The 18,371-nt window shown below is 42.5% G+C and overlaps 2 protein-coding genes across 2 annotated transcripts; both read right to left on the bottom strand.

Annotated features, from left to right (window-relative positions):
- Positions 1–1,325: 1,325 nt before the first annotated feature.
- Positions 1,326–2,134, bottom strand: LOC130113946 (metallothionein B-like). The gene is made up of 3 exons (XM_056281657.1): positions 2,034–2,134; positions 1,886–1,951; positions 1,326–1,541 (listed from the first exon to the last, which is right to left on the bottom strand). Exons 1-3 carry the CDS (start codon positions 2,056–2,058, stop codon positions 1,450–1,452), a joined length of 183 nt encoding a protein of 60 aa, XP_056137632.1. The 5' UTR covers positions 2,059–2,134; the 3' UTR covers positions 1,326–1,449.
- Positions 2,135–12,247: 10,113 nt separating this feature from the next.
- LOC130113876 (metallothionein B) lies at positions 12,248–13,094 on the bottom strand. The gene is made up of 3 exons (XM_056281567.1): positions 12,987–13,094; positions 12,839–12,904; positions 12,248–12,470 (listed from the first exon to the last, which is right to left on the bottom strand). The coding sequence occupies exons 1-3, from the start codon at positions 13,009–13,011 to the stop codon at positions 12,379–12,381; spliced, it is 183 nt and encodes a 60-aa protein (XP_056137542.1). The 5' UTR covers positions 13,012–13,094; the 3' UTR covers positions 12,248–12,378.
- Between the last annotated feature and the right edge of the window lie 5,277 nt (positions 13,095–18,371).

The following is an 18,371-nucleotide window of genomic DNA, read 5'->3' as shown; positions in this document are numbered from 1 at the left end:
AAATGTAAACCGTTTTAGGTCTTGTACTGATTCAAGGTACAACAAGATGAATCATGGTCTTCCAACAATTAAACCTGACTTACAAGTTCAATTGCAAGGGAACTTTAAACAAATGGTATACGACTCTGGAAATGGCTGCTAGAGGTTCTCAAAGCACTGTAAGTTTAAAACGAATGGGGATCGGTGGGTGAATGGCAGCTGGCTTCTAAAAAAAGTGCACAAGGTCCTCATTATTGGAGCTCGACAGAACTTGGACATAGTACCTTTCAGATTTTTGGAGAAAAAAAATCCCGGTTGCTTAAATGTCGCATAGTCGTGGCTGTGTGCAGTTTATTTGGTAGTTTCTGTAATAACTGATTTAAGCTATTTGATGTAGTTCTGGGACAGATCTGAAACATTGAAATCCCAAACCACAGCTGTTATAACTTAAGGATTACCTATAACAGTTGACATTTTGCAATATGAGGCACTGTTGACATTAACAATGTTTCCATACAGTTTTATCAAGTTTTGAGCAAAAACTTAAAACGTTGATAAAAAATCTGAATTACATCAACTGGTATTTTTCTATTAAAAAAAACTTGCGTGAAGGGTGCAACATTGCTGAATGTGGTTGCTGAACCCGAGATGCACTCAATGACTGGTAGTCTGTTGAGCCAAAATGGTCCATTACAAACACTTTAAATGTGCCCACAAATTTCATTTTAGTAATAATGAGAAAGAACCCATATTAGCTGGTATAACATGATTAGCACGACGATGAAAACCAAAGTAACACTGACTCGTTGTGAGTCTCAGTATTAAAATACAAGCCAATGCGTTACTTTTCCCCAGGGATGCGTGCAACTTTGCAATTGTATATTAAACAAGTCAAAGTGTTAGTGGCGGTTTTGAGTTACACTCTATAGAAGAGTTCTATATAGTCACATGCTCTACAAGTTACCTCGATTCGCTTGGAGTTTTCCTAGTTCAAGACTGAAGTGATTGAGCCATTACTTAAAGAACCTGGGATTTTGGCTGCAACGAGACGCCTTTTGATGATGTAGTGCTCTTATGGTAGGCATCCTATCCATGGCCTGTATCCGCACTCTGAACGAAGATTTTACCAACTCAAACCATAAAAATACTTTTATGCGTTAGTAAACAAAGCGAACAGCCCCCTCACACCTTCCGCCAAGTGTGCTGGGAAGGGGTAGTCTGCAGTGGGAGATAATATATGGTAGTATGTAGTGGGAGATAATATATATAATAAAGGTAATAATGGGAGAACGTCCAGTTTTAGGCTGAAGCCGAAACAGGACAAAAATGCTTAAAATACACACGCGTGGCCAAGTTCATTTTATTACGTAAAACAAACTACATCACGAACTGCATCTCCAGTAAGCATCTAAATTTACAGATTTACACAATTTCCAGAAATATGGGCGCTGGGAGGATCAAAACGGGTCTTCACTGACAGCAACTCGTGTCGCACGTCTTCCCTTTACACACGCAGCCGGAGGCGCACTTGGCGCAGCCCGATGGGCAGCATGGACAGCAGCCTGCAATGGGAGGGAGCAGTGGCCGTTTATTCTGCAGTACAACACCACCTGGGTTATTTATCACATTTATGCAAAGACTACGTTCGTCAGAAACTACGATACAAGCACTTGTAAAAGCTAGGAACTGAAAAGAAATCGTTTGAAAGTGCGACCATTTGGTTACATGCTGGTCTTCCAAGTTTAACCGGACACAAAACAAGGGTTTATGACTCCAGACTCTGGTATAAATCGGGTAGCCTACATCAGCTCATTTGATTCAACATATTTCCAACATCACAAAACCCAGGCCACACGAAAACGTTAACATTCATAAAGTTGAAAGTGAAAATATCTTGAATTCTTACTTTTCTTGCAAGTAATACATGAACAGTTCGTGCAAGCGCAGGATCCACCGCAGGTGCAGGTTCCAGCTATAAACATTCACATCAGGTAAATTTAGCAGTAAAACAGATAAACAAAGTACACAATTTTAGAAGTAAAGCTACATCATACTCTTAGAGCAGTCGCAAGGATCCATGTTTTATCCGTACGTGTCACTTGATAGTTCCCAAACTGTCACAGCCTCTTCGGAGTATTCTGCAATTGACTGGCGAGAATGTGCTTTTTATAGGATCCCGGAAGTAACAGAATCGGGTGCAAAGTAGGTTGGTCGTGCACCCGTGTTTGTATACGACGTTGTGCACACGACTTTGTCAACTCCAGAGACGCGTGATCCCCCAGTTTATAGCATGTGGGGTTTTTGTAAATTACATCAGACATATTTCTCAAGTGGATCTTCAAGACCTAAAACACATGATTAAAGCATTTGCAAAGAGAACACAGCATTTTGATAGAGGTTGAACACAGCAACGAGCGGTATGCTCCTAAATTAAACAATAAGCTGTTAGTTTTTTTCTTTTATCTTTTTTTTTATACAAACAAAATCTGGCCATAACAATAACAAATTAGCAAATAGTACAACTCAGACGGAGCTATTACAAATTTTTAGTATTTCGCAAAACAATAAAAATGTAAGGACAATTTTAAAAATAGTAATGATAAAATAAAAAGACAAAAAGAAAGAGGTCTAATTAGAAATTAATATATGTATGTTTTTGTAAATATTCAATGCTTGCTTGGTTATATATTTCAGTGCTTTCTTAAAATGTATTAATTCCTTAATGAAGACTAAGAACAGTGGCCTGCCATTAATAAATGTAGATCTATGGATAAATTATTTAGCCATAATAATCAGGCGGCACGGAGCAAGGGCACCCCTTACAATTTTGTCTGTGAATTTTTTGTCCTTAAAATAGAGATTGTCTACATAAAGTGAAGGTATCTGCGGTGCTAACACTTCATAAGGCAACATTCCTTTTATCATATTCACCATTAATTTTGGGATTGCCTTGATAACCACTGGGTATTGTTTTTGTTTTGTTTTTTGTACACGTCACGTTGAATTATCAATGAATTTACTCTAGAAGATTTCCTCTTGAATCCATCAAATATAAAATAGACCAAATACCTCTCTCCACCCAATCATAATAACATAAATATTTTATTTTAAACAAGATACATCTGTTATTCCAGATCGGAGAGCTATGTGGATTGAAATCGTGCTTTTAAACCAGCTTCCAATATAAGAGAGCCTGTTGATGAAATCTAGACATCTTAATAGGTAGTTTAGCAATACAGAAATCAAATATTAACAGGAAATCTATCCCATCCATCCATTATCTAAGTCGCTTATCCCAATCGGGGTCACGGGATACTGGAGCCTATCTCAGCAGTCATTGGGCGGCAGACGGGGAAAATCTATCCGACCGCACTTATTAAATATTTTAGAAGGAATATTAAACCAGGATCCAATATTTTTTTTGTATGAATTGTTGTAACTATTTCAGTTGATCATCACCCAGGTGGTGCTATACATTGGTGTGGTTGACGTGAGTTTCCCCTTCAATGTGAAGCGCTATGTAATGATTATTATTATTATTATTATCGTTCGATTCATTGCCTCATAGTCAATTACATTTAAGCCCCCTTCTTCTAACGATTTTACCACACCCCCTATTCTAATATAATGGTGTTTGGGTTTTTTTTTTTCAAATAAAGTTGAAATTTGTTTAATTGATTTAAATTGTCAGGAATGGCTAATGAAAAAGCTGGGCACATAATTCTAGATGGTGTTTCAATTTTAGCAATCAAAATTCATCCGAAGATTGATAAATCCCTCTGTAACCAAGATTTTTTTTATAAGTCTCAATATAGTTTAACAATCTTTTATAACCACTCCTAAGTATTTTACTTCATTTTTTACTGGAATCTCATACAAATCTATTAGTGGATGGTCATGTATAGGAATTAGTACACTTTTTAAAAAGGTGTAGTCCAGGTGATTTAGAAAACTCATCCATCTTCTTGATTACCAGAGGGATCTTTTCTGACCTCTTGAGGAAGATGGTTCCAAGTTTAAGACTGAAGTGATTGAGACGTCACTTTCACTGGTTGATGCTAGCGCCAACGGGGCGTAGGCACGAAAGTAGCCGTGATTGGTTGTTGCGTCGACCAATAGACAGCGCGGAACCTCGACCAGACAAACAGACAGAGCAATAGTTGGGGCGAATTAAGTTAACGTTAGTTAGCTAGCGGTAGGGTTACAGTATGATCCGGCAATGTTAAGGTCAGTTATACGCTCGCTAGCTAAATGTTTCAGTGCACATCGTTTGTTTCCGTCAGTGCGCTTCGAGGTTCCACGCTGTCTATTGGCCGACGCAACAGCCAATCACGGCTGCAACAGCCAATCACGGCTACTTCTGTGCCTGCACCCCGTTGGCTCTAGCATCAACCTTCCAGAACCTGCGATTCTGGCTGCAACCAGACGCCTTTTGATGCCGTAGTTCCCCTTTTGAGGACGTAGTGCTTGTCGTAGCGTCCTATTCATGCCCTGTATCCGCGCTCTGAACGAAGATTTTACTAATACCCAGGGGGCAAAACCCCATTTTGGGGGGAAAACGCGGGTCGGATGCTGTAAAAGGTTGTTCACCAGAAATCATATCTAGGACCTTCAGGGATCACAACCTGGGTGGACAACCCGAAAAATAAGTTGCAGGAAAGCTACAGGGAGCGTCCAAAGTTGCCCACCCTGCCTGAACACAACCATTTGAGGTAGATAGGGTTAAAATTTTAACGAATAGATATCTTCATGAAAATCACAGTGTTGATTACTCACATTGAGACAAACAAAAAATGTATTGGACGTTTTATGAAAAATGTTTTTTTACCGGAGTAAATGACGCATATATAATTAAGTATGCACTAATTTGCATAAACACCACATAACTGGTGAACATGGTTTTACGGACTTGTTGTAAAGGGTTGTCTACCAGAAATCCTGTCTAGGACCTTCAAAGATCACAACTTGGATGGACAACTTGAAAAACAAGTTGCTGGACAGCTACAGGGAGGGTCCATATACCCCCCCCCCCCCACACACACACACACACACATACAGAAACATACAATAAACTGTCTGGGTCATATAGCAGACTTATCTTTCTTATTTAATGTATCTTTAAGACTTCACAGCAAAAATAAAATGATAAGTGCAGAAAATAAGCTCCCAAGTTCTACATTGTTAAATCATGTTCCCATTAAGGCCACTAGGTGGAACTGTGCATTGTTTATCTCCCTGAAGTGAGATCACAAGGCCACTGGATGGAGCTGTGTCTGGTTTATCGGCCTGAAGTGAGATTAGTTTCAGCAATGGATTTTTGTTCATGTGGAATATTTGCTGCCATCAAAATGGGTAAATATGTTTAAATTATTATTTTTGAATCATCTATTGTAGGAGTTACATTTACATAAAGGTTTCCTTCCAATGCTAATTTAAGTTGATTTGATTTGGTTTACAGATTTCCCTCCAAAAAGAGAGTGGTTTTGTGAGCTAGCCAGCTAGCTAGCTACCCATCACTGAAACTGTAAGATAAATATTTTAAATAGTTTCCCAATCATTTGTGCTACATTTCATCAATATATACCTGGTTATCATTTTGTATTGAGTATTATATGCTTGTATTTTTGTATGCAGTGTTGACAGTGCTTGTGTGCCTATACGGACCAATGCAATGCCACCCTGCACAATTGAGTAGGCTAAGCATGAAATAAGAAGTGAGTACATTGACAGACTGCTCTAGGCTACATATACAAATATTTTAATATGTTAATTTACTGTTTAATTTTTTTAAAACATGTTTCCTATTTTAATAATTGTCTTCCCTATTGACCAGACAGACTAATAATCTGTTTGTATGTTTTTGTCTGTAGCAAGATGACCAGCCAGCCAAAGAAACGTATGGCAGAGATTTCTGTGACACTTAAGCATGAACCCTGTAAGAAGAGCCATGAAGACAACACCACTGACTACAAAAAGTGTGTGCTATGTCAAAAAGACTCTGCAAAAGACCCGTACTGTATTAGTTCACAATCAATCTCAAAGTTTACAAAGGCCATGAATGCTAGACAAGATGAGGTATTCCAAAGACTGCACCATGTGTCTAGAGAAGAAAAATGGGTAGCACTTTAGTATGGGGAACATAAAAAAACTTAATTACTAGTGAATTAGTAATGATCAAGATGAAACTTTAGTATGGGGAACATATTCTAAGTAACAAAAACTTAATTTACAGTAATTTAACACTATTAACACTTGTAGTTTTGTGTTTTGTTATGTAAGAACAGACCATATTCATTAAGTGTTAGTAAGGGAGAATAACTCTTCTTGTGGTACTACCACCTTATAAAGTCCATACTAAGCAAAGCATATTGAGATGGTACTACTAATAAGCAGTAATTCTGAGGTTATAGAGGGAAAACTCATAGTTAATGGCTTACTGGTTGTATAATAAGGCCATGCAGAATAAGGCATTAATGAGTACGTAATAATGACCAATTAAGAGCCAATATGTTGCTAATTCGCATGCTAATAAGCACCTAATTAATGGTGACTACGTTCCCCATACTAAAGTGTTACCGAAAAATGGTTTGAAGAGAGTACACCGAAGTGGCACCCAAAATGTCGGAATTTGTACTTAAATGAGAGGAGCTACCAATATGCTGAGAAGCGACGTCTTGGTGATGTGAATGTAACAACTGAAGATTTGACCAGCTCAGAACGTAGCACAGCACAACACAGTATCAGGTTCACGAGACAAAACACAGAAAAATTTGAAGCCAAAAAGAAATGTGTCATCTGCAATAAACAATGGATGAAGCACAGAGAGCCAAACTGTAAGGTCTCAACAAAAAACAGTCAAAGGGCCATTGAGATGAAAGCAAAAAAGCTGGGCAGATATTACATATTGCTCAGACTGACAGGGCCGGGTCATGACATGGTTGCCAATGATATAGCCTACCACAAATCATGCATGAACAGCTTCAAGGCTCCGCGTGTTAATTCTGGAAAGCAAAGGGTAAATCTTTATGGTGTTGCATTCTCCCGCCTTGTGGAAGAGCTGGAAGTTCCTTTTTTTCCATGACCAGTCAGGATTCCTTGTGAAATCGCTATGTGACCGGTACAGAGAAATTCTACGGGAGCTTGGCATCAAAACTGCAGATCAGTACGAACCACATTTACTGAAATTGAAGCTGCAACAACACTATGGACAACGTGTATCAATACTTGACCAGAGTTGTGGTTCAGGATTCATATGTGGATCTGATGTACCCCTCGGTGATGCCCCAAAGAAGCTGAGGCAACTAAAAGCAAATAATGAGGAAGGCGAGAAATATAATGCAATGTGGCAAGCTGCAAAAATTATTTGAGTTGATTGCGGAAAGTGCAAAAGGGAAAGCTTTGAGAAGGACTCAACTGAGATATCCCTCAGATCTGCTAACGAGATGGTTCCTGACTCACTCTTCAACTTTACAGCCATGCTACTAAATGACAAGATACAGAAACCCAGTGTTGATGGAAGAGTCATTGTTGATCAACCAACATCAGAAAAAGCCATTATTATGTCACAGTATATCCCCCAGTATATCTCTGGGATACCAAAACCTTTGGGCATAGCCTCTACCTACCACTTATTCAACCAGACACGTAGTAAATCATTAATAATGATGAACAACAGATTGGGGCTTGGGATCAGTTATGAGCATCTGCAGCGTCAGCTGACAGCACAAACTGAGAAGGTAATGCAGCAGGTTGAAACGGATGGTGTTTATGTCCCTGAGACCATGACAAAAAACAGTGAGTTTCCCCATGTATTTGCTATTGATAATCTGGACTGGCAGAAGAAGACACTGGAGGGTGGGAGTTTTAATGCCACCACTGCAATAATAATCGAAAACCAAAACATTGTGTAAGGCCAGGAGGGTGCCAGGCTCCCCACATCTAGCACTAACAGAAGAAAAACCCTCTCTGATATCACTTTACAACCTGCTCCCATGTGTCACATATCAGCTAAAGACAGGCAGGAGTCCAGGTCACTTGAGCATATTGAAAAGCAAGAAAGTCTGGAGACTTCTTCAGATGGCACAGCTGAAGACCTGTTGCTTATGTGGCGCATAGCAAGAAAGGTTACAACTTCAGAACTGTTAAATCCTCCGCAAGATGCAGAGGTAGGACTGCCTGGCTTTTCTGCATTCTGTGCAGAGCTCCACCCACAAAGACCGGCCAGCATCATTGGCTATTTTCCTCTCATCCCAGCATCTCCAACCGATCCTGCTGTTCTGAAAGAAGAGGTGAAACGGCTGGTCAAGACATCCCGTGCATTGGGAGACAAATGTACAATTATTATTGGAGATCAAGCTACATATGAGCTGGCAGTTGCCATCAGAGACAAACACAGAGAAGAGTTTTGCAATGTGGTGTTGCTGCTGGGGGGCTTTCACCAAGCTTATAACTACATGAAGGCTGTTTGCAAGATCATCAGGGATGCAGGTGCAGAAGATATCCTTGTAGCAGCTGGCCTGTGTCAGGAAGGGACTGCCAAGAAGATGTTTGGGGAGAAGGCTGACTACTACCAAACAATGCATGCCCTCAGGATCCTCAGTGAGGCCATGTGGCGCCTGTACTGGCAAGCATTTGAGGCGTAGTCAGCAGAGAGAGAATCACAACACTGGCAGTCACAAGTCGAAAATGTTGTGAAGGTGTTGTTTGAGAAAGGCACCACAGGTCCTGAGAAGCTGGAGATCATCCAAATCTCAAGTCCACAGTTATCTATCCTACGAGAAGAGATGTCACTTTTCCAGGAATCTCTTGAGGATCAACCAACTGCAGTTTTTTGGTCAAGCTTTCTTGAGATGTCAGACATTCTCCACAGGTTCATCTATTACCAGCAAGAAGGCAACTGGGGAGGACATCTCTGTGAGTCAGCACAGATGCTACCTTATCTCACTGCAGCAGGTCCCTACAAATACGGGCAGCAGTCTTTGCCTTTGTATTTGTCTGAGATGAAGAAACTGCCAGAGACAGCTTCAGAGGCACACGAAGCTTTGATCGCAGGTGCATTTGTAGGGAGGAGAGTAAATGGAAACCACAATGGTGTCTCTCCTGACATGATTCTAGAGCAGACGTACAACGCAGATGCCAAAGAGGCCAGTGGTCTGGATGGTATTACCCTCAACCCTGCCGCCAGGAGGAAGTGGATCTACACAAAACCACTGACTGCAGCCGTTTCTGCAGAGCTCAAATCTATGCTGCACCTCCATACCTCAAGCCCACACCATGAATCTGGCAAGAGTCGTGTCAACAAGGATGCAGAGATGGTAGTCAAGGTCACAGCAGCAGTAGAGACCAACCCATTCACAACAGCCACATCATCCCTGATCAATATATCTACTGGTGAGTATGCAGATGCTATAGTCAAGGACAACCTGTTAAGTGTAAAAGAAATTGGTTTGAAGGCACTGTCTGAGTCACTTACCAGTCATCATAAAAAGACAAGTGTTGTTAAGCTTAACACTTTCCACACACAACACATGAAACCAAAGAAGTCTGGGGGAAAAACCTGCACCACTGGCAAGAGCAATGAAGTTACTGCCCTTCTGCGTATGACACAGATCATTGCTAGTGGTGGAGAACTCGACATTGTTGACTTTGTAGGCAACCACGAGTGCGGTGACCTTCCCCCATCCCTCTTCAAGGAAGATGGCAGTATGAGAACTGGCACCAAGTCCAGCCTTGTAAAGGTCCTGAAAGAGGAGACCAAAGTAACCATCAATGCTGATCTACCCCAAAACATCCTCAAGACAGCAGTACTTGTAGATGCTATGTCTGCCATAAGACACTGGTCTTTTCACAAAGACGAACGATTTGGAGCAATCGCTGACATACAAACACCTGCTGCTGACTGATGTGCCTCGTGGTACTGAAATAATACACTTCTGTTGTGACAGATACAGTGGAACCAGTATCAAGTCAGCTGAGCAACAACAGAGATATGCTCGATCCAAACCAGCCAAAGTGTATGAAGTCAGTGAGCAATACACAGCTCCAGATCCACATGAGTTTTTTGCTGTGTCTACTAACAAAGCAAACTTGCTGAGCTTTCTCTGTGAAAGATGGTGTGAGGAGGAGTAACTGGGGAGTGATCTTGGCCCTACTCATCTCTACCTGGGTAGTGGATTCAAGGAAGAGACAAAGAGTGTGGTGCTCTCCGCAGGGTCTGTGATGGATGTTCCTGCTCTGGAATCAACACAGCAGGAGGCTGACACTAGAATAATCCTCCACACACTCTACACTGTCCAGAATGAGGGAGTTGAAAGAGTTGTCATACATGCTAATGACACTGATATCATTACAACATGTCTGTACTATGGTGCAACACACTTGAGTGATCTACCAGAGATGTGGGTTAGAACAGGTCAGAATGCATACCTGCCTATACATGAGATGGTTGTAGCTTTGGGACCTTCACAGTGTCGTGCCATGCCATTCATCCACAGTCTGAGTGGTAGAGACACAACTAGCTACCAATATTTCACTGGGAAGAAGGTATGGTTCAAGAGCAGCATAAGTCGTGACATCCCTGCACTTGAAGACTTTGGTGAGAACCCTAGCGATACCATAACCGATGACCTTCTCAATCGGGCGCTGGACCTCACCATATCAGTGTACATGTCCACAGCTGATCAGTTTGAGGGGCCGATCTGGGCAAATTGAGAGTGTACAAGTTTTTGAACAACAAGTCAACTGTATTAAAGCTTCTACCCCCAACAGAAGATGCATTTATGCTGCACCTGAAAAGGGCTGCGCTGGCAACTATCATTGACAAGAATGCACATATCGCCAAGCCAGAAATTCCCCCATGCACTGAATTTGGTTGGTCTCTGGTTGATGGACATGCAGTTCCTGTTCCGGCAACAAAACCAGCCTGGCCTGTCTCAATGAAAACGACAATCTCATGTGCATGTGTCAAGGGTTGTCAGAATAACTGTTCATGTGCAAGGAAGGCAGTTCCGTGCTACATCGGGTGCCGTTGCCAAGGACTGGCGAGCAAATGCAGCAGAATACATACTGCTAGAGTTGAGAGCAGTGATAGCAGCTCTGACTCAGAAAACGAGTGAGAAAACATGGGCAAAGTTCTATAAAAGATTTCTTTAAAAAGTCCTGCTTTTCAAATTCTGGGCTAACTTTTTGTGTTCAGCATATTGTGTTCAAAGTATAAATTATTTTGTTTGTTCCATGTGTATACTAAAGCATATACCCATCTCATTGTTGTCCTTTAAGGTCCTAGATATGATTTATTTATTTTAAATAATTTGTTATAGTTTTGGCACAGAATTATTTTGTGTTCAGTAAGTATATTGTGTTCAATGTATAAAATAAATAAATCTTACATTATTTACAGTTACAGGAATTTTGTTTGTTTCGTGATTAATTTAAGGTATAGGCCCATTTCATGTTTCTACTGGGAACAAACCAAGGTATAAGATCAGAGCATATTTTCTAATTTCCATAAGCTGTCTCAATGTGTCTTTACTGTGAACTCTTACAGAGATATTCATTCACAAGGATTGTGCAATATGACCCAACCAGCTTAAATGACTGTTTTTGTATGGGGGAGGGGCATGTTTGGGCCCTCCCTGTAGCATTTCAGCAACTTGTTTTCTAGGTTGTCCACCCAGGTTGTGATCCCTGAAGGTCCTAGATATGATTTCTGCTAGACAACTCTTTACAACATGTCTGTAAAACCATTTCCTCCGGCTATGTGATATTTATGCAAATTAGCACATAATCATATATGCGTCATTTACTCTGGTAAAAAACATTTTTGAAAAAACTTCCAATACATTTTTTGTTTGTCTCAATGTGAGTAATCAACACTGATTTTCATGCAGATATCTATTGGTTAAAATTTTAACCCTATCTACCCCTATTGGTTAATGTTCATAGGCCCGGTGGGCAACTTTGGACGCTTCCTGTAGCTTTCCTACAACTTGTTTTCCGGGTTGTCCACCCAGGTTGTGATCCATGTAGGTCCTAGATATGATTTCTGGAGAAAAACCTTTTACAGCATCCGACCCGTGCAAAAATCAGTTTGCTCCCTGGGTATAACTCAAACCCATAAAATTACTTTGATGCATTAGTAAACAAAGTGAACAGCACCCACACACCCTCCGTCAAGTGTGTTAGGAGTAATGTAGTATTTTAATGGCGGAACATCCAGCTGGTCTAATTTTTAGGCCGAAGCAGGACAAAAATGCTTAGAATACACACGCATAGCCAACGTCATTATTTTATTACGTAAAAAAATAAAAAGCTACATCATGAAATGCAATAAGCATCTCAATTTTTACAGAGTTACACAAGTTCCAGAAATACGGGCGCTGGGAGGATCAAAACGGGTCTTCACTGACAGCAACTCGTGTCGCACGTCTTCCCTTTACACACGCAGCCGGAGGCGCACTTGGCGCAGCCCGATGGGCAGCATGGACAGCAGCCTGCAATGGGAGGGAGCAGAGCCATCTGGTTATAAAACAGCAAGTGGCCGTTTATTCTGCAGTACAACACCACCTGGGTTATTTATCACATTTATGCAAAGACTACGTTAGTCAGAAGTTACGATACAAGCACTTGTAAAAGCTGGAAACTGAAAAGGAATCGTTTGAAAGTGCGACCATTTGGTTACATGCTGGTCTTCAAGTTTAACCGGACACAAAACAAGGGTTTATGACTCCAGACTCTGGTATATATCGGGAAGCCTGCATCAGCTCATTTGATTCAACATATTTCCAACATCACAAAACCCAGGCCACACGAAAACGTTAACATTCATAAAGTTGAAAGTGAAAATATCTCGAATTCTTACTTTTCTTGCAAGTAGTACATGAACAGTTCGTGCAAGCGCAGGATCCACCGCAGGTGCAGGTTCCAGCTATAAACAATCACAGCAAGTAAATTTAGCAGTAAAAAAGATAAACAAAGCACATCGTTTTAGAGGTAAAACTACAACATACTCTTAGAGCAGTCGCAAGGATCCATGTTTTATCCGTACGTGTCACTTGATAGTTCCCAAACTGTCACTAGCTATGGTGGTAGAGTGTTTTGAAGTTGGCTGGCGAGAGTGTGCTTTTTATAGGATCCCGGAAGTAACAGTATGGGGTGCAAAACGCGTTGGTCGTGCACCCGTGTTTGCAAATGAGTAGTACACGACGTTGTGCACACGAGTTTGTTAACCCCAGAGACGCGTGAGCCCCCAATTTATAGAATGTGGGGTTTTTGTAAATTACATCAGACATATTTCTCAAGTGGACCTTCAAGACCTAAAACTTATGATTAAAGCATTTGCAAAGAGAACACAGCATTTTGATAGAGGTTGAACACAGCAACGAGCGGTATGCTCCTAAACTAAACAATAAGCTGTTAGGGTCTTTATCATTGTTCTCTGCGGGAATAAATCGCTTTTATAAACTATCGTTTACCCGAAGGCCCATGACCAAGCCAGGGACTGGTCGAAATGTCCAAATACACTGTTATTTACTTATGTTAAAATTCAAAGCTAATTCAAGTCAAAAGAGATAACATAACCATGAATTCAATCCAATCTGTTCATTTTTCCGGACTTCTTATTTCAGTACGGCCACAAGGTAGACTTTTCTCATAGTTGTATGACTCGGTGTTTGCGATCTGTGCACACGGTACACAAAACAAATTACGAGAACCGTCTATTGATGATTTCCGGGACGTGTGGTTGATGTCATTTAACGCCATCCAAGCTCTGCACCCGGCCCGAGCCCCGCGGTGTGTGGGCAACCCCCCCCCCCAAAAAAACAACAATACATCGTTTTATTTTGCACCCGCCCCGCCGACTTGGCATGAGCAGGATTTCAGTAGTTTTCCATAAGTCCCTGTGACGGTATTTAAACTGTGCCCCGTTAAAAACGTTGTGTCATATAATACAAATGTGGAGTTTAGAAGAAGCAGGTAAATCTGTCAAAGCAGGGAAAACTGATGGACGGATGCCTGCCAGAGAAGCACCACTCGTGTGTGTGTGTGTGTGTGTGTGTGTGTGTGTGTGTGTGTGTGTGTGTGTGTGTGTGTGTGTGTGTGTGTGTGTGTGTACATGTTTAACTATTCTAATTAGATTAGAAAAACCAGAGACCCCCTACCTTGTGTGACCATTTTATGGGTCCTCACAAGTAAAAGGGTCTACTTTAGGGTTAGGACTTTGTTTTAGGGTTAAGGTTAGAATTAGGGTTAGGTTAAGGTTAGGGTAAGGGTTAGGGTTAGTCATGTAGTTTGCATGGTTAAGGTTAGGGTTAAGGGCTAGGAAATGAATGTACTCAATGAGGGGTCCTCATTAGGATAGTGAAACGTGTGTGTGTGTATGTGTGTGTGTGTGTGTGTGTGTGTGTGTGTGTGTGTGTGTGTGTGTGTGTGTGTGTGTGTGTGTGTGTGTAAGAGTGTGCCTTTTCGATTTTTGCTATAGCTTAATAAATGTTCAGCCTAGCACTATGAAGTTTGACTTCCAACACTTGTGACGTGTTACAGGTTTAACTACCTTCACGTTCACATGTTGACAACGAAATCCAACAGCTCATTGACATCAAGCGGCAAACCTTCATTGTCTGGCAAAATGACATCAACTGCAAGGCTAAAAGAGTAGCACATGCCATAGCAAAGGCAGCTGTTCAATCTCTGGTTAGGCAACTGAAAGAACCAGTGGTGGACAAGGAAGGCTCTGGAGATCCAGCAGCTTGCTGACTGTGGGGATACCAGAGGTTTCTTCGATGCCACAAGAGCAGTATATGGCCCCAGCCACCGCTGCCTAGCCCCCCTTCGCTCCAAAGATGGGCTAATGCTGCTGAAAGACAATGAGTCAATTACCAACAGATGGAAAGAGCACTATGAGGAGCTACTGAACAGGGACACAACTACTGAGATGGAGGCCCTTGACCAACTCCCTCAACAACCCATCAATGAGAATATGGGAGCACCACCCAGTTGGAACGAGGTGCAGGATGCCATAAGGAAGATGAAGAACAACAAGGCCACTGGACCTGACGGCATCCCAGCAGAAATCCTGAAGGATTGTGGTCCAGTTCTCCTTAGTCACATCCACGCCCTGCTCCTCAAAATATGGGAAAAGGAGGAAATCCCTGCACAACTTAGGGATGCCCTCATTGTCTCCATCTTTAAGAAGGGAGACAAGGCAGACTGCAGAAATTACCGTGGCATTTCCCTCCTATCCTACTACTACTAATACTACTACTACTACTACTACTTTCGGCTGCTCCCGTTAGGGGTCGCCACAGCGGATCATCCGTTTCCATTTCTTCCTGTCTTCTGCATCTTCCTCTGTCGCACCAGCCACCTGCATGTCTTCCCTCACCACATCCATAAACCTCCTCTTTGGCCTTCCTCTTCCCCTCTTTCCTGGCAGCTCCATATTCAGCATCCTTCTCCCAATATAACCAGCATCTCTCCTCCGCACATGTCCAAGCCATCTCAATCTTGCTTCTCATGGTTTGTCTCCAAACCGTCCAACCTGAGTGGTCCCTCTAATATATTCGTTCCTAATCCTGTCCTTCTTCGTTACTCCCAGTGAAAATCTTAGCATCTTCAACTCTGCCACCTCCAGCTCCGCCTCCTGTCTTTTCGTCAGTGCCACTGTCTCCAAACCATATAACATAGCTGGTCTCACAACCATCTTGTAAACTTTCCCTTTAACTCTTGCTGGTACCCTTCTGTCGCAAATCACTCCTGACACACTTCTCCACCCACTCCACCCTGCCTGCACTCTCTTCTTCACCTCTCTACTGCACTCCCCGTTACTTTAGACAGTTGACCCCAAGTATTTAAACTCAAATGCCTTTGTCACCTCCACTCCTTGCGTCCTGACCATTCCACTGTCCTCCCTCTCATTCACACATAGGTATTCCGTCTTGCTCCTACTGACTTTCATTCCTCTTCTCTCCAGTGCATACCTCCACCTCTCCAGGCTCCCTCAACCTGCACCCTACTCTTGCTACAGATCACAATGTCATCCACGAACATCATTGTCCATGAAGACTCCTGCCTGATCTTGTCCGTCAACCTGTCCATCTCCATTGCAAACAAGAAAGGGCTCAGAGCCGATCTTTGATGTAATCCGACCTCCACCTTGAACCCATCTGTCATTCCAACCACACACCTCACCATTGTCACACTTCCCTCATACGTATCCTGCACCACTCCTACATACTTCTCTGTAACTCCTGACTTCCTCATACAATACGACACCTCCTCTCTTGGCACCCTGTCGTATGCTTCCTCTAAATCTACAAAGACACAATGCATCTCTTTCTGGCCTTCTCTATACTTCTCAATCAACATTCTCAAAGCCAACATCGCATCTGTGGTGCTCTTTCATGGCATGAAACCATACTGCTGCTCGCTGATCATCACCTCTCCTCTTAACCTAGCTTCTATTACTCTTTCCCAAATCTTCATGCTATGGCTGATCAACTTTATACCTATGTAGTTGTTACAGTTTTGCACATCACCCTTGTTCTTGAAAATCGGTACCAGTATGCTTCTTCTCCACTCCTCAGGCATCCTCTCACTTTCCAGGATTGTGTTAAACAATCTAGTTAAAAAACTCCACTGCCATCTCTCCTAAACATCTCCATGCCTCCACAGGTATGTCATCAGGACCAACTGCCTTTCCACTCTTCATCCGCTTCATAGCTGCCCTCACTTCCTCCTTGTTAATCCACTGAACTTCCTGATTCACTATCTCTACATCATCCAACCTTCTCTCTCTCATTTTCTTCATTCATCAGCTCCTCAAAGTACTCCTTCCACCTTCTAGCACACTCTCCTCGCTTGTCAGCTCATTTCCATCTCTATCCTTGATCACCCTAACTTGCTGCACATCATTTGCAGCTTGGTCCCTCTGTCTAGCCAATCGATACAAGTCCTTTTCTCCTTCCTTAGTATCTAACCTGTCATACAACTCACCATACGCCTTTTCCTTTGCCTTTGCCACCTCTCTCTTTGCTTTACGCTGCATCTCCTTGTACTCCTGTCTACTTTCTTCATCTCTCTTACTATCCCACTTCTTCTTTGCCAACCTTTTCCTCTGTATGTTTGCTGTATTTCCTCATTCCACCACCAAGTCTCCTTGTCTTCCTTCCTCTGTCCTGATGACACACCAAGTACCTTCCTAGCTGTCTCCCTCACTATTTCTGCAGTGGTTGTCCAGCCATCTGGCAACTCTTCACTACCACCCAGTGCCTGTCTTAACTCCTGCCTGAACTCCACACAACAGTCTTCCTTCTTCAACTTCCACCATTTGATCTTCGGCTGTGTCTTCACTCGCTTCCTCTTCTTGGTCTCCAAAGTCATCCTACAGACCACCATCCGATGCTGCCTAGCTACGCTCTCCCCTGTCACCACCTTGTAGTCTCCAATCCCTTTTAGATCGCGCCTTCTACATAAGATATAGTCCACCTGTGTGCACTTTACTCCACTCTTGTACATCAACCTGTGTTCCTCCCTCTTCTTGAAATATGTATTCACCACAGCCATTTCCATCCTTTTTGCAAAATCGGCCACCATCTGTCCTTCCACATTTCTCTTCTTGACTCCATACCTTCCCATCACCTCTGTTCCCTTCACCAACATGTCCATTGAAGTCCGCTCCAATCACCACTCTCTCCTCCTTGGGTACCCTCTCCACCACGTCGTCCAACTCACTCCAGAATTCTTCTTTTTCATCCATCTCACACCCAACTTGCGGCGCATATGCGCTGATAACATTCAGCAATACACCTTCAATTTCCAGCTCCAGCATGCTCTTGACATACTCTTCCTTCAGAATTACCCCTACCCCATTTCTCCTCCCATTCGCACCATGGTAGAAGAGTTTGAACCCACCTCCGATACTCCTGGCCTTACTCCCCTTCCACCTGGTCTCTTGCACACACAGTATGTCTACCTTTCTTCTTTCCATCATGTCAGCCAGCTCTCTCCCTTTACCAGTCATAGTGCCAACATTCAAAGTTCCAACTCTCACCTCCACACGCTTACCCTTCCTCCTCTCTAGCTGCCTCTGGACATGCTTTCCCCCTCTCCTTCTCCTTCGCCCAACAGTAGCATAGTTTCCACTGACACCCTGCTAGTTAACAGTACCGGTGGCGGTTGTTGGTAACCCGGGCCTCGACCGATCCGGTATGTAAATCTTTTTTATGATTCGCATATTTGATTTGGCAAAGATTTTACACCAGATGCCCTTCCTGACGCAACCCTCCCCATTTGTCCGGGCTTGGGACTGGCACTAAGGATGCACTGGCTTGTGCATCCTCAGTGGCTGGGTTTATTTCCCTCCTATCCACCACTGGGAAAACGTTCTTCTGGGT

Source organism: Lampris incognitus, chromosome 6, assembly GCF_029633865.1.
Source record: "Lampris incognitus isolate fLamInc1 chromosome 6, fLamInc1.hap2, whole genome shotgun sequence".
NCBI lineage: Eukaryota > Metazoa > Chordata > Actinopteri > Lampriformes > Lampridae > Lampris > Lampris incognitus.
The sequence above is the reverse complement of the archived record's forward strand: the minus strand, read 5'-3'. Positions and strand labels throughout refer to the sequence as shown.

What these genes read in the sequence shown, in the direction of transcription:
- LOC130113946 (XM_056281657.1), bottom strand. Translation starts at nt 2,058, where the DNA reads ATGGATCCTTGCGACTGCTCTAAGA. An exon ending in TCCTTGCGACTGCTCTAAGA is followed by an intron (nt 1,952 to 2,033) that starts GTATGATGTAGC and finishes GAATGTTTATAG; the next exon opens with CTGGAACCTGCACCTGCGGT. An exon ending in ATGTATTACTTGCAAGAAAA is followed by an intron (nt 1,542 to 1,885) that starts GTAAGAATTCAA and finishes CTCCCATTGCAG; the next exon opens with GCTGCTGTCCATGCTGCCCA.
- LOC130113876 (XM_056281567.1), bottom strand. Translation starts at nt 13,011, where the DNA reads ATGGATCCTTGCGACTGCTCTAAGA. An exon ending in TCCTTGCGACTGCTCTAAGA is followed by an intron (nt 12,905 to 12,986) that starts GTATGTTGTAGT and finishes GATTGTTTATAG; the next exon opens with CTGGAACCTGCACCTGCGGT. An exon ending in ATGTACTACTTGCAAGAAAA is followed by an intron (nt 12,471 to 12,838) that starts GTAAGAATTCGA and finishes CTCCCATTGCAG; the next exon opens with GCTGCTGTCCATGCTGCCCA.